This window comes from Leuresthes tenuis, unplaced genomic scaffold (genome assembly GCF_036924035.1).
Source record: "Leuresthes tenuis unplaced genomic scaffold, fLeuTen1.0.hap1 SCAF_7, whole genome shotgun sequence".
In the NCBI taxonomy this organism is placed as follows: domain Eukaryota; kingdom Metazoa; phylum Chordata; class Actinopteri; order Atheriniformes; family Atherinopsidae; genus Leuresthes; species Leuresthes tenuis.
Genome location: NW_027325361.1, coordinates 15,184,073 through 15,198,356, shown reverse-complemented (window position 1 = coordinate 15,198,356; position 14,284 = coordinate 15,184,073). Strand labels below are relative to the sequence as shown.

Sequence of the window (14,284 nt, the reverse complement as noted above, 5' to 3'; positions counted from 1 at the left end):
GTGTTGTGTAAGAAACAGAAATTGGGAGAATTTCTGGTACCTCTCACATTCACTTCAGCTGTCGTCTTCTGGCCCCCAAAGACGCAGCTATACTCTCCAACATCTTCTGGCTGGATGTTTCGAATGGTCATTTCAGCTATCTTTCCCTTCAGAGTCATCTGGTATCTTCCCCCATGATAGACCTGGTCCTCCCCCTTCCACCACTGCACAGGCACCCCAGCCCTGGACAGTTCACAGCGCAGGCACACGTTGCCTCCTTCAGGAGCCTCCTGGTTCTTCAGGCCCATTTTAAAGGACAGGGGGATGGCTGTGGATGTGGGGTGGAAAGTCAAAGTTTGCATAAGCAGACACATGTGCAGTAGATTGTTTTATGACAAATGACAAATGTCTAGTCATTAAAACTCCAAGAAGACACAAGTACGCCAGTCAACAACAATGTTTCAGCAAGTTAAGAGAGGGTGGTGCGACATTTTGTTGCTATCTTTGAGAAGAATACAGTGAGGAATATGCCTTTTTTTCTTGGTTGTGTGAAGTACAAATGAACAGTCAGTGCCTTACTGCGGTCACAGTGCTCTCAGTTTGAGGATGGAGAAAGGATATTTGTGAGATATTTCAATCAAATTGAAATGCTGCATTGAAGATTTTCATACTTCTTAACTTTTATATCTGTTATAAAAGGTCAGGGTAAACTAGTTCAGGTTGTGACACGAAATAGCTTTGTTGCAGGAACATTTTGTGATTGAGAGGATTTGGTGGAAAAGTAAATAACTGATGCAAAAACTACACTGTAAAATCCACAATGTGACTCTCATTTGAACCACTGAAATTTTTGAGGTTTGATACATTTCCTCCTCTGCTGGCCCCCTTATGAGCAGCAGTTAGTTTCGCTCCTTGTCGGAATTTCTCTCCAAAAACTGAAAATGTAGTGTCAGGCCTGAATTTCTGTCTAGTTTTAAAAATGCCACGGTACACGAGCATTTTCACATTTAAAATCTTCCCGTACGTGTAATTGTGACATTAGCCGTGGTCTTGACATCTCCATAGACACAGCTGTAGAGTCCACTATCCTCCAGTTGAGTGTTTTTAATGGTCAGTTCCATGGTACTGTTCCGATTTTTAATCTGGTGCTTGAAATCATTTTTCAGGAGCTCCTGTCCTTTCCTCCATTCCACAGAAAGGCCAGGCTTAGACAGCTCGCAGCTCAGCGTCACGTTGTTCTCCTCCTCCACCTGCTGGTTCCTCAGCTTTGTCTTGAACATCACTGGTGGAGCTGCAGGGTGAAGGACCAAGGAGCAGTAATTTATTCTCTTCTATTGTTTAAAAAAATGTTTTTTTTCTCTGTCAATCTGACATAATATCCATTTCATAAGAGGTAAAAAAGTTTAACTAATTAGATACTGACCATTTTAACTAAAGTTATATATATTCTGACCTTTGACTGTGAGCTCGGCAGTTGATTGGCTGTCTTCAGTCTTGCAGGTATATTTTCCAGCATCGCTCTCCTCCACATTGTTGATGATCAGTTTGGCGACATATCCGTCCTGTTTCATCTCATACTTGTAACCAGGTTTCAGGATGACTCGTCCTCTCCTCCAGTCCACAGGAGCTCCAGGTTTGGAGAGCTCACAGCAGAAAACCCCGCTATCCCCTTCCTTCACCTCCAAATTCGCAACATCCTGCTTAAATGTTACAGGAAGGGCTAAAGAAAAAAAAATGCATATACTTACAAGATTTATCGTTTTTAGTCTGAATCTTAAGTCTATTCACACTGAGGTTAAGACACATTGTTAACAGCTGAACAATGTCTATATATATATAATGGCAGTGAGGCATACCTCTTACTCTGATGTCGGCTGAAGTCACAACAGTTCCAGCAAAACAGCTATACTCCGCAGCATCTGTGAGAGTTAAATTTTTAACCAACATCTCAGCCACCCGCCCCTCTTGTTTTATTTGATATTTTTGTCCCTCCTTAAGCAGCTGTCCATCTCTCCTCCACTCCACTGGCACTCCAGGTTTAGATAGCTCACAGCGTAATGTCACGTGACCCTCCTCCACAGCTTCCTGATTCTTCAGCTTCTGCTTGAAAGTTACTGGGATTGCTGAGGAGTGAGAGCCAGTAAATTGACAAATTACTGAAAAATAACACTCATATATTTCTTTTTACATTTGCAATGCGTCTCACCAGTAATGATGACAGTCGCTGTAGTTTTTATATCGTCACAAACACAGCTGTATGCCCCACTGTCCTCAGGGAGACTTTTCCTGATGAGAAGCTCAAATGTGGCGCCGCTCTGCTTCATCTGGTATTTCTCTCCACTGGTGAGCACATTGTCTCCCTTGTTCCACTGCACTGGGACCCCAAGTTTGGAAAGCTCACAGGAGAGTGTCACTCCATTGCCTTCCTGCACCTGAATATTCTTCAGTTCATGGAGAAATTTGATGGGTCGTTCTAGAGAGAAACACAAATTGTAGATATGTATCTGTTGGAACATTTTAGGTTTCTGCACCAAGACTTTCTTTGGTGGGACCGCAATGGGGCCCTAGACAAGAAAAAATTTGTACAAATGCTGAGCTATGTGTTTTTTGAGGCAAGTGAAGAAATATCTGTGCTTAATTTGTAAACCAGGAGGTGCCAGAATATGGCGATGGTTCTGTTTTGGTGAATAAACACTTATTGGGAAGCCTTTATTGCAACAGTAAAGAAGCAAGTAGCTTAAGTTAGAAATCTCCAGCATCTATTCCTCTTATCTTATGTTAGGTCTTTGTGTGTGTTGACTGGTGCTGACAGTCTGTGTGGATTCAGTACAATGCAAGAATCTCTACTGAAGTACTGCTGCTGTTTGTCTCTTTCTTTTCAATGTGACTTTCTTTGCTGAAAATGCAACTCTTCTCTGGGCTGTGTGTCCACACTGCTGTTTGCACTTGTGAGACATTCGAGACTCCGAAGCTTCTCAGTGTCTCAGAGTCAGGATTCTGCTGCAGCTTTGGTTATGATCACTGGGAAAAAACACACTAAGTCACTTGAGTGTACTGTCGCATGACTGAATGGCTCCATAGCTGCAGGTCCACACATGTCATGGGCAAAAAAAACCTGAATAAATAAAGCCACACAGTCAGCAGGGAGGCACGTATATTACAGCGAGGAAAAAGACAGCAGCGAAACAACAACAGAGACTAATACACTGAGCGGAAATAAAACAAGTGCATGCAGATAATACAAGAAACACCATATGAATATTTTAATATTAGTAGTATTAGTAGTACCTTGATTAAATCTTGATTTTCTTTGAGCAGTCTCAAAAGGACTACAAAAGCAGTACTCACCATTCACAAAGACCTTAGCTGTTGTCCTCTCTTCTCCGCATATACAAGTATAATCGCCAGCGTCCTCCACACTGAGGTCAGCGATCTTCATCTCCACCTGCAGGTCTTTCTTCCTCATCTGGTACTTATCTCCATTCCTCAGCAACTCTCCTCCCCTCCTCCACTCCACTGAGGGAGCAGGCTTGTTGAGCTCGCAGCGAAGAACCACAATGTTGCCCTCGGTTACCTCCTGGTTAACTAATGGTAGCTTGAAACTAGGCGGTAAAGCTGTCAGCAACCGAGAATCAAACAGAGAGGATTTTTTTTTAATGTACAGCTTCTGTAAGGGTAAACACTCTGGCCAACATGACAGTGAATGAAGAATGATTTAAGTGATAGTGAAGTTGTACTCACAGGAGGTGTCATGCTATCTATTCAATTCATAATGCAATTATAATAGATTACATGATAATCCATTATAATTCAAATTGTCTTGTTAAGACAAGCCAAAAACACAAGAACAATATGATTTGGCATTGACTAGTTGGCATGTAAATTTATTTACATGAAGAAATCTGAAACTACTATAGGTTCTATAGCTATTGTTCAAGTGGCGGAAACTTGTGGGAACTTCTGCCTAATCAACCAAGACCTCAGGAGTAATGTGCAGCACACAATGTACTGTGACATCAAGCCATGAACAGGATGACAAAGTGGGTGTTTTATGATTCTACATAATGGAGCTCACACAGTGAGACTGGGTCTATTCTATCTTTTTTTGTTTTTGTTTTTTAGGCTGACCTCTTTGACGTCTGCGCCTAGGAGATTCTGTTGGATACATGGCACACAACCATATTCAAAACAGAAATAAGTTATATACCTTACAAAATCACAAACAAGATAAAGTGTGTGTGGAAATTTGTGGTTATTGTGGATTCAACAGTTTTGTCTCACCTTGGACAGTGAGCTCAGCAGTTGATTGGCTGTCTTTGGTCTTGCATGTGTATTTCCCAGCGTCGCTCTCCTCCACATTGTTGATGATCAGTTTTGCGACACATCCCTCATGTTTCATCTCATATTTCTCTCCAGGCTTCAGGATGACTCGTCCTCTCCTCCAGTCCACAGGAGCCCCAGGTTTGGAGAGCTCACAGCAGAACACCCCACTGTCCCCTTCCCTAACCACCAGGCGCCGGATCTCCCGTTTAAAGGTGACAGGAAGTGCTGTTTTAGGTGGGTCAGAAAAAAAAAACTTATTTGGTGATTGTATTTATTTGCACCCTGCCTTTTTCAGTGACGAACAAAGACTCAGATCTCTCTGCTCCTTTAGTTAGAAGTATTTAGTTCTTCATCAGTCTTATAACTTACGTTTCACTCTGACTTCAGCAGTGGTTTTCTCATCTCCTGTGATGCAGCTGTACTTCCCTGCATCTTCTGGTTGTACACTGAAAATGGTCATCAAAGCTTTTTTTCCTTCGAGCTTCATCTGGTACTTTCCCCGAGATACCTCCTCAGACAGCACCTGACCCTCTTTCTGCCACTCCACCGGGACTCCCTTCTTTGACAGCTCACAATGTAACGTCACACTGTTCCCTTCCTCAGCTTCCAGGCTCTTTAGGCTCACTTTAAATGTGGCAGGGACCGCTGTTGACACAAACACAGAAATCCTCAGTGCAACTATAGCCAGACAAAGGAGATAAAATCCAATTCTCTAAAACGAGGGAATTCAAATTTACATGTGACAGAACGGCCTCGCCATGCACATCCCTCACAACAAAGCGCAAACTTACGTACCAATAATTTTTACAGTGGCTTTTGTTTTCTGCTCTCTACACAAACAGGTGTAGACGCCACTGTCCTCTGGCACAGCATCTCTTATGGTCAACTCCAGAGTTGAGTCCCTCTGTTTCATCTGGTACTTCTCCCCATTCTCTAGCAGCTCTCCTCCGAGCCTCCACTCTGCTGGGACACCAGGTTTGGAAATCTCACAATGCAGTGTGATGTTGTGTCCTTCCTCAACTTGAAGATTCCTCAGCTTTTGCTTGAAGGTGATAGGAAGAACTGAAAGGTACAGATAAAGTAAGGTGATGAATTTATAGAGAACAATAAAAATCACCCTGGAAAACATTATTGCAATGCAAAGCACTCATGTCACTCAATGTCATTTATTCCATCCTGTGGTATGTCTTCCTGTGAGTAAAGGTGTCTCTTGTATACAAAGTTATTTAAGTGCTCGAATGGGATAAAGCCAAATTGAGTTGACTTTAAGAATTTGTTCTTTGTATATGTCGTTATATGATATGTCGTTTCATTATGATACCTTTTTTTGACACATATGACTCCACTTTCCTGTCAGATAAACAGAAGTAAGACACGGTCCCTAAGCAGTATTACCATTCACAGTTAGAGTTGCAGTGGTCTCGATGTCCCCACAGATGCATGTGTAGATGTTGCTGTCCTCAGGTGTCACATCAGAAATCCTCAGTTCAATAAGCACGTCTCTCTGCCGCACATGATACTTCTCTCCATTCCTGATTAGTTCATTGCCCCCTTTTCTCCACTCTACTGGGTGACCCTGTTTTGACAGCTCACAGCGTAGCGTTGCAGTGTTGCCCTCCTCAATCGACACATTCCTCAGCTTCTGCTTAAAAGTGACTGGTAGAGCTGAGATGTCATGTATGGCCATAGAATAGATAAATAGATAATAGATAATCACAGTCAGTTACGAAGTCTGGTGTATTATCAAGCCTTAAACTTTGGCTCATTGGTCAATAAATTCCTACCAGTGATCTTGACCGTGGCAGATGTCATCTGATCAGCACACACACAGCTGTAGATCCCACTGTCCTCAGGCACAGGCTTCCATACCAGGAGCTCCAAGGTAGTCTCTCTTTTCCTTATCTGGTACTTTACCCCATTCCTTAGCAAGTCATCCCCCTTCCGCCATTCCACTGGTATTCCAGGTTTGGAAATTTCGCAGCGCAATATGACACTGCTGCCCTCCTCGGCTTGTATGTTCTTCAGCTGGTGGACGAATGTAATGGGAACAGCTGGAAAACCGGAGAAGTAACATTTCTGAATAAACACAGTTAGGAGTCAGGGGAACAAAACCCAAAACACAACATTTCTTAACACCCAACAACAAAACATTTAAAAAAGGATATTTCTGGAAACATGAAAGCAAAACAGACGACATAATATTTTCCAAAACACACTGTTGTTGATTATCATATGGTCTGATGAATGCAGTTGGGTCTTTCTGAAATTAATTAAAAATTTTGTGATTATTGGTCCTATTATCTTTCTTAAATGTTTCCATGTTTTGCTCTTGTGTTTTTCTGTAATGTTGACTCTCTGTTGTCTCCTTCTTATAGTTGTTGCACAGGGAACACATCAGTATCTGTTCTTTTTGTATTTGATGAAGAGCTTAATGGATATGAAAAATTCTCAAGAATACTTTTTGCAAAAAAATTTGAAAAAAAGTTTGGCAAAAGTGAGAAAAATAAGACAAACATGATAAATATCTTACTGTTTACTCTGAGGCTTGCTGTTGTGTAGTGGTCTCTGCACTGACACGTATACTGTCCTGAATCCTCAGGCGTCAGATGTTTGATGGTGAGAGAGATGACTGTCTTCTTCTGTTTCATCACATACTTGTCTATAGGTCTTATACTCTCAAAACCTTTCCTCCAGTGGAACTGGACCCCAGGCAGAGAGTACTCACAGATTAAGGTAACAGATTCTCCTTCTTTGGCTTCCATGGTATTCAGAGGCTGGGTGAACTCTGCTGGGATGGCTGAACAGGAGAGACACATATTCTATATGATCTGCCACAAACCTTTAGTCCATACAAAGCAAGCAGAACATTTCAACAAGAGAAAATACATTTCTGTTCATACCTTTGACTGTGACAACAGCCCTAGTAGTGACAGATCCAGCACTGCACTCGTACACCCCAGCGTCATTGTTGCAGACCTCCCGAATAGTCAGTCGAGCTTCACAGCCAGAGCGACTGGCAAAGTATCTGGAGGAGTTCCACATCAGGCATCCATCTTTGTACCAAAGGATGTGACATGGCTTGGAAGTCACACAGGACAACACCAACCCACCTCCTTCTATAGCCTCACAATCCTCTAGAGTTTTGGTAATGGTGGGACGCCTTTCTGGTATCATGAAGTGGAGCTTAATCAACCCCAAACGAAAAATGACAGCAAAATATGCATTAAAAACTCACAGGAAAGTCAAAACCTTACCTCTAACCAACAATGAGGCGTAAGATCTTTTGTCCCCTGCCGCGAACGAAATAGTGCCGGTGTCTTTACGAGCAAGCTGTCTAAACGTGAGGGTGTGGTAGCCTCCTGGAACCACTTGGATCTCATTGAGCTCATTGGTATAAAGCAAAGTCTCATCCAGATACCACTTGACCCCCATGTAGTCGCTGGGACAAATTCGACATCTGAAAGTGACCGTGTCACCCTCGAGACACTCTGAATCCTCTAATTCATCCAAGATCAACACTTTCTGACCTGAGATGGAAAAGTGAAAAAACCCATAACATCAAATATAGAGGCTACTTAGAGACATACCTGACACCCATGGTATTTCATTGATCAGTCCACACAGTAATGACAAAAAACTTATATGTATGCATTATTTTAGGTATTGTATTGGAAAAAGGATTTTGGCTCAGAATCAGTAACAATAATCCTGTAAAGTATGTTTATATCACATATTATCTGTTGCATGGGTATCTCTTCTTTCTGCTGTTTAATATTGACTTAATGTAAGTAAATGGGGACCTGATGTGGCATTTCATCAAGGGCCAAGTTGAATTTAGATGTGAGGAATCTCACCCTGTACAGTCAGCTGTGCCCGGCTTTGCATAGTGCCAACGTCACATATGTAAATATCTGTGTCCAGTTTCTCCAGACAGTTGATGGTTAGGGACAGCACCACTCCCTTCTGCCTGATGACATACTTCCTGCCAGACCTCAGCTCCACAATGCCCTTCAGCCAAGTCACACGCTTGGCAGGCCGCCTGGTCTCACACTCCAGGGTCACCTTGCCCTTTTCCTCTGCTCGAGTGTCTCCCAGTTCTCTTGCAAATGTGTGCTGGAGTTCTGACATAAAAGGCAAAGTTTAGTAAATTGAAAAAGCTCATTCATAATTGTCAGTTAAATGTCAAAGAACTTTAAGTGTGGAGATAATCTGATCATTCTCCTCTGCAACTCACTAATTTGCTGCAGCCTACATTCTAAATGTATCATTTGTGCCAGATTTAATAAAGGCAATGATCCCAGCGACTACCTTCGAGTTCCAACTGTAGTTTTCATGATATAAATCAAGATAAAGGCTGGCAGTTTGTGTGCTTATTTACACCACATTACCTTGGTGAATCTTTTGCATTGTAAATCTATCTTCCCTTCTTAAAGACTGGAAGAATAATCTATGAAATGATCTTGTATCACGAATGGAAATTCAGGCTGTATTGAGCTTGTGTGGCTTCCTACGAGGGTCTACTATTGGCCCTCTTTTATTAATTTTATACATAAACCACGTTTTTCTGCCATTGCAATTTGTGTTGATGAAACCTGTGTTGTGCAACCAAATCTTACCTTAATGTGGTCACTCCAAAACCATTGTTAACCTCAGATGCTTGTATTGAAGTCAAGTAAATAGTTACAAAATCTGTCTGGTCGTTACTCATATAAGGAGCCATGTGGAACTTGAAATAAGCAAGCTAAAGTTCAAAATTGTGGAATAAATCGTGTTTCCTTTTATCTTTAACTTCATCATGGTAATATTTTGCTTATGTACTATAGAGTATATAAATATGGCTATATACAGCCTATAGCTCATCCTCCATTTTAAAAGATCAAAAATCTATGTTTCTTAGGACAATGTGCTTTATCACAGATGAAAAAAACCTAATTTGCATTGTTTGTGATTTATTTGTAAAGCTCAATTGCAAAAACTGTCTAGAAGGGAACCAGTACTTGCAGTTCCACCAGGGATTACTTTTTAACGAATACCTCTGATGTCCAGTTTGGCACGTGAGGCGACACCCTCTGCCTCACAGCAGTACTCCCCAGAGTCTCTGATGGTAGTGTTCTTGATCACCAGTCGTGCCAGGTTCTTCTCCACACTCATTTCATACTTTGGGCTCTGCCTGATGAGGTGTCCATTTTTCACCCAGCGGATGGTGGCTTCTGGTTTGGTGATTTCACAGCTCAGCTCTGCATCCTCTCCAGGCACGGCCTTGACATTCAACAGGTCCCTGAAGATATGCACTTGCTTCTCTAGAGGCGGAAAAACAATTACCAGTTAGGACCATTTCATTTGATAAGACTGTTCTGTGTGAATACAAACTGATTATTTCAAACTGACAATGCATACCATTCTCTAAGAGACACGATTATTCACCTTTGACAAATAGCATGGTCCTACAGCTCAGGTCTTTAATTGTGAAGACCACATCTCCAGCATCAGTAAGTACCGCATCTCTAATCGTCATCTTATACTTGCGACCACTGTTGATAAACTGCATACGACTGTTAGCAACCACCACCTGGCCATTGACTGTCCAGGAAGGCTCATCATCGAGATCATGAGAGAGATGGCACTCAAAAGTGCAGCTTTCACCTTCCAGGACTGAAGCTGTCTTCATACGCTGGAGAATGGTAACATGTCGGTCTGTATATAATGAAAATGATAAATCTGCTGTCACACGAGTGTCTTAGCACGCTGAATGCATTTCAGAGTAACTTATACAAACTAAGCATCAGATCTCAAAGATAGAGACTTGATTTCTCAGGTTTAGAGCCTATAATTTTCCTGCTACTCACCATGGACTGTAACTTTAGCTTTGGACTGACTAGTGCCCAGGTCACAGGTGTATTGTCCAGCATCATCCTTCGTCAGCGAATGGATGATGAGTGCCATGGACCTTCCAAGCAGCAGAAGCTCGTGTTTGTCATCAGCTGTCAGGGTTATACCATCCTTTCTCCAAACAGGTGTCATTGAATCTTTAGAAATCTCACATTGCAAGCAAACTTCCCCTTGCTCCTCTCCAACTACATCCTCCAAAGACCTGAGGAACACTGCTGGGCGCTCTGGAGTTCAAGTATTTGAGAAAAGAGCACACGTGAGAGTTAAATTTCTGAAAATAACAGCTCTTTTTCATGCATTTCAGATACTTCAATGTCTTACCCTTGACTTTTAATGTGGTTGTCTCTGTAAGGAGGCCTGCTTTGAAGGTTATCATGCTCTCCTGTGGCCGAAGCCTCTTCATCATGAGGCTGTGCATTGTGCCCATGTGCTGGATCCTGTTGATGACGTTGGAATAAAGGCGGACATTGTTGAGGAGCCATTCCACATTAGCAACCACATAGTTGAGTTCACATGAGAAAGTTGCCATGCAATCCTCCTCAATGTCCACTGGCTCAAGGTGTTTGATCATCTTCAGTGTTTTCACTACAAAATAAACACGCAAGTGATTATATAAAGAAACCTAAAGATTCAGCACAGATAATTTAGTTAGTACCAATTAACGTACCTTCTACCTTTACCTGTGCTGTGCTCTGAGAACCTCCAGCCATGCAGCGGTACTGTCCTGCATCAATCTCTGTCAAGCCATGAATAATCAGCTCGGCTCGCTTCCCCTCTCTCTTCATGCCGTACTTGTTAGAGATCTTAAGAGCTGTGCGGCCTTTAAACCACCGCACAACTCTGGGAGAGGGGGCAAACTTACAGGCCAGAGTCACAGAGCTGTTCTCCTTCGCTTCCACATCATCCATGTGATGAACAACCCGAAGCGGTCGCTCTATGGAGGGGAAATGTACAAGCGACACTAAAACGTCAACATTGATTCACCTTATCCGCTGCATCAGAACTGGCTTTTCGTAGCATAAACAACAGGTAACAAGAATACAAGTAAATCCATCTGTTCTGGCAATTTAATCAATATCAATCATAGACCGCAAATTGAAACAATCTAAACTCGGCACTGAGTATAAAGACAGAACACAAAGCTGTTTGAAAGTCAACATGAAAGACTTCAGTAAAGTTTGGGCAGTGCTATATGATGACTGTTATGTTTCCCACTTACTTTCACATTTTTTACAATATATTGTACGCTATTATTTCAAGCTTGAAAAACTGAGTTTTATCTTTGAATTATTACTAAAATGACAACTTCAAGTTTGCTTTTGATTTAAACTCTATACTTGAAGAAAGACGAGGTGACTCACCTTTCACCGCAAGCTGAGCAGTGGAGCGACTCTTCCCAGCCACAAAGACCACAGGCCCTGACATGGAGCTGTCTGTGGCTGTGAAACAGAGACTGTGGAGGGTGCCCTCCCTGTCAATGTTCACTGCTGCACAAGGCTCCAGAACCTCACCATTCAGAGTCCACTTCGGGGGCCTCCCTGACTTCAAGCTGGTTTCTACCTGGAATAGTGCAGGCTCTGGCTCCATCACTTCCACTGATTTCATCCCCCGCACTATGCTGATAGCCTGCTCTGCATGCACAACAATAGTACAAATTATCAAGACTGCATACTTAAGATGAACACCTAGTTCTGCTTCTATGGTTCGCACAGCAGAAATGCATGCAGTTAAACAAGTTTCTGCCTCTTAAATGTCTTCTTGTCATTTCACAAGAAAATACTCATCATACATTCGCTTTAAAAGATAAATAAAATAAATGTATCTGTAGCGCATAAACTTAAGAATGCAACTGATGCTACTACCATGACAGCAACTGTCTCACCCTCCACCAGAAGCTGACATGATGTTTTGTCATCTCCTGCATCACATGTGTAAGTGTCTTCATCTGAAGAGCAGACATCTTCGATGGTCAGCTGCCTGTAGATATCTTGACTGACTAGCTGATACTTCTTACTGGGCAGGAGCTCCTTTCTGCTCTTGTACCACCTGACCTGAGCATTAGGCCGTGACACTTGGCACTCCAGCAGACCTCGGTGACGATACATGGCGATCTTGACCCTCAGAGGACGTACTATTTGGACTGGAAGCTCTGAAGAAGGGAACCAATTTATGACTATATAGGGTACAATCTTAATTAACTCTTGTCTCATATAGTCCTAATTTTAGACAATGAAGATTCTAAAGGAATGTATACTCCATAAATCCTTTAAAAATTGCCTCATGTCAAGTACGAGATGTGTGTCTGTTGGCTCACCTTTTACTTTAAGAGATGCATAAGATGAGACACGCTCTGCAGTGAATCTGATCTCTCCGGCATGTTCTGGCCGGACTGACTTGTAGAACAGGGTGTGAGTTTTACCTGAAATCAGTTGAAGGCAAATATTTTCATAATTTGCATCTTATTTATATGTCTATACATTTATATGTATATATCTTACGGTATTGAAATATCTGTGTAAAAGTCAAGGTGTAGTTAAAAGGAAGAGCGTGAAATAATGAGAGAGGTTTCATAAGCAGTTGATCTTCTTACCCTGGTGTCTAATCTTGATGTTGTCTCCAGGTCGTATCCGGCAGTCATCACGATACCACCGACCGTCCACATCCTCCTGGTTGACCTCACAAACGAAGTTCACGGACTGACGTTCAGTCGTATCAACATCTTCCAACTCCTTCTCAATTTGGATGTCCCTAGCTGGCAGGAAATATCCAAACTATGGCTTATCTTACTGAAAGAAACGTACAGTGCTCATACATACAGTTGAACAAGTCTGAGTACATGTTTAGATTGTCCCGAACGTCTTCAAATGAGGCAAATAATTCTCACCAAATTCTTTAGGTTCTTTACAAAGCTTTTTTTTTGTTCATTAAATGAATCAGACTAAAAGGCTGTGAGGTGATGCTTTTCATACTTTGTGGCTGATATTTGATTTATACTTACAAAATGGTTGTCAAAACTCTTACTCATTTTACAAAACATATTTGCTTTATCTGAAAGTGCAAAACAGGGGTGCAGCCATATTTGATCCAGTCATCATGTTCAGGCCTTGGTCATGTGTTGACTTTGATCTGGATTTGACCTAACGTACTGGAGTCAGGGTCACAGGGTGATAATGTGACCATGGAAGTATTTCAGATAACAGTATTAACTTACCTTTGACACTGAGTCGGCCTGAGGTCTGAATGCCGTTGGCCTGGAAGCAGAACAGACCAGCATCTCCCAAAGCCACCCGGTTCAGCATAAGGCAGTGTTTCTTCCCATGCGTGCTGATGCGGCAGGTGGGCTTAGATTTGACCTGTATCCCATCCCTGGTCCACACACCTTCTATGTAAGCCAGGTTGAGAGTCACCTCAAAGCAACAGCTCTCACACTCAGACACCTCCACATCCTCCAATCCCTTCACCACTTGCAGACGGTTCACTGGCAAATACACAACATTGAAGATATAAGAGCTTCTTACTTTTTGCAAAAATCCCACCGAAAGTTTTTTTGAAACAAGAAGACTTACTTGCTGCCGCTACTATTCCTCCAGGTCTGTTGTCCCCCATATCTCCTGCTTGTTTCTCAAGGTGACTGGGGAAAATTTACTTTCTACAACAAGAAATGAGCAGCAGCTGCAAGGAATAATTGTGGATAAATCAAGTGGTGTCCAGGGCTCATATAACACCAACCTGTCTCATAAGGAACATCATTTATTAGGGACATTCAGTGTTTCCATTAATTAGTTCAGCTCGTTGTCACAAATGCCATGTACAACTCTGTATATAGTGTAATGTTAAAAACCCGCAGCAGTGCCCCATTTTTGTTTCACGTGCTAAACAAATTTCTCTCTGTCTTATAATGATAAACTGTCACTTCCAAAATGGCAAGACTGGCCTATCAAAATGGATACGCATGGTCACTGTCTCATACGGTTGATCCCTGTGATAGCATGCCAGTTCTCCTTAGCAATGAAGAGCAGAGTAATCTCTGTCACCTCACTCGGCTGAGATCAGCACCACCGATATAGACTCAGCTGTGATGCCACCTCCGTCA

General features: G+C 42.2%; 1 protein-coding gene across 1 annotated transcript in view; it reads right to left on the bottom strand.

Moving 5' to 3' along the window:
- The window catches only part of obscna (obscurin, cytoskeletal calmodulin and titin-interacting RhoGEF a), a 40,584-nt gene that overhangs the window by 25,658 nt on the left and 642 nt on the right, over positions 1 to 14,284 (bottom strand). The window contains exons 2-27 of the mRNA XM_072389482.1: positions 13,758 to 13,863; positions 13,403 to 13,669; positions 12,782 to 12,943; positions 12,506 to 12,610; positions 12,074 to 12,340; positions 11,553 to 11,822; positions 10,859 to 11,125; positions 10,513 to 10,776; positions 10,149 to 10,415; positions 9,727 to 9,996; positions 9,336 to 9,602; positions 8,157 to 8,423; positions 7,557 to 7,829; positions 7,203 to 7,466; positions 6,833 to 7,099; positions 6,087 to 6,353; positions 5,698 to 5,967; positions 5,098 to 5,364; positions 4,672 to 4,947; positions 4,261 to 4,527; positions 3,328 to 3,594; positions 2,186 to 2,452; positions 1,836 to 2,102; positions 1,433 to 1,699; positions 1,004 to 1,270; positions 41 to 307 (exon numbers count right to left, since the gene is read on the bottom strand). Of these exons, the coding sequence (XP_072245583.1) occupies positions 41 to 307; positions 1,004 to 1,270; positions 1,433 to 1,699; positions 1,836 to 2,102; positions 2,186 to 2,452; positions 3,328 to 3,594; positions 4,261 to 4,527; positions 4,672 to 4,947; positions 5,098 to 5,364; positions 5,698 to 5,967; positions 6,087 to 6,353; positions 6,833 to 7,099; positions 7,203 to 7,466; positions 7,557 to 7,829; positions 8,157 to 8,423; positions 9,336 to 9,602; positions 9,727 to 9,996; positions 10,149 to 10,415; positions 10,513 to 10,776; positions 10,859 to 11,125; positions 11,553 to 11,822; positions 12,074 to 12,340; positions 12,506 to 12,610; positions 12,782 to 12,943; positions 13,403 to 13,669; positions 13,758 to 13,797 (6,466 nt within the window). The 5' untranslated portion in view covers positions 13,798 to 13,863. The remainder of the gene's footprint in view (positions 1 to 40; positions 308 to 1,003; positions 1,271 to 1,432; positions 1,700 to 1,835; positions 2,103 to 2,185; positions 2,453 to 3,327; positions 3,595 to 4,260; positions 4,528 to 4,671; positions 4,948 to 5,097; positions 5,365 to 5,697; positions 5,968 to 6,086; positions 6,354 to 6,832; positions 7,100 to 7,202; positions 7,467 to 7,556; positions 7,830 to 8,156; positions 8,424 to 9,335; positions 9,603 to 9,726; positions 9,997 to 10,148; positions 10,416 to 10,512; positions 10,777 to 10,858; positions 11,126 to 11,552; positions 11,823 to 12,073; positions 12,341 to 12,505; positions 12,611 to 12,781; positions 12,944 to 13,402; positions 13,670 to 13,757; positions 13,864 to 14,284) is intronic.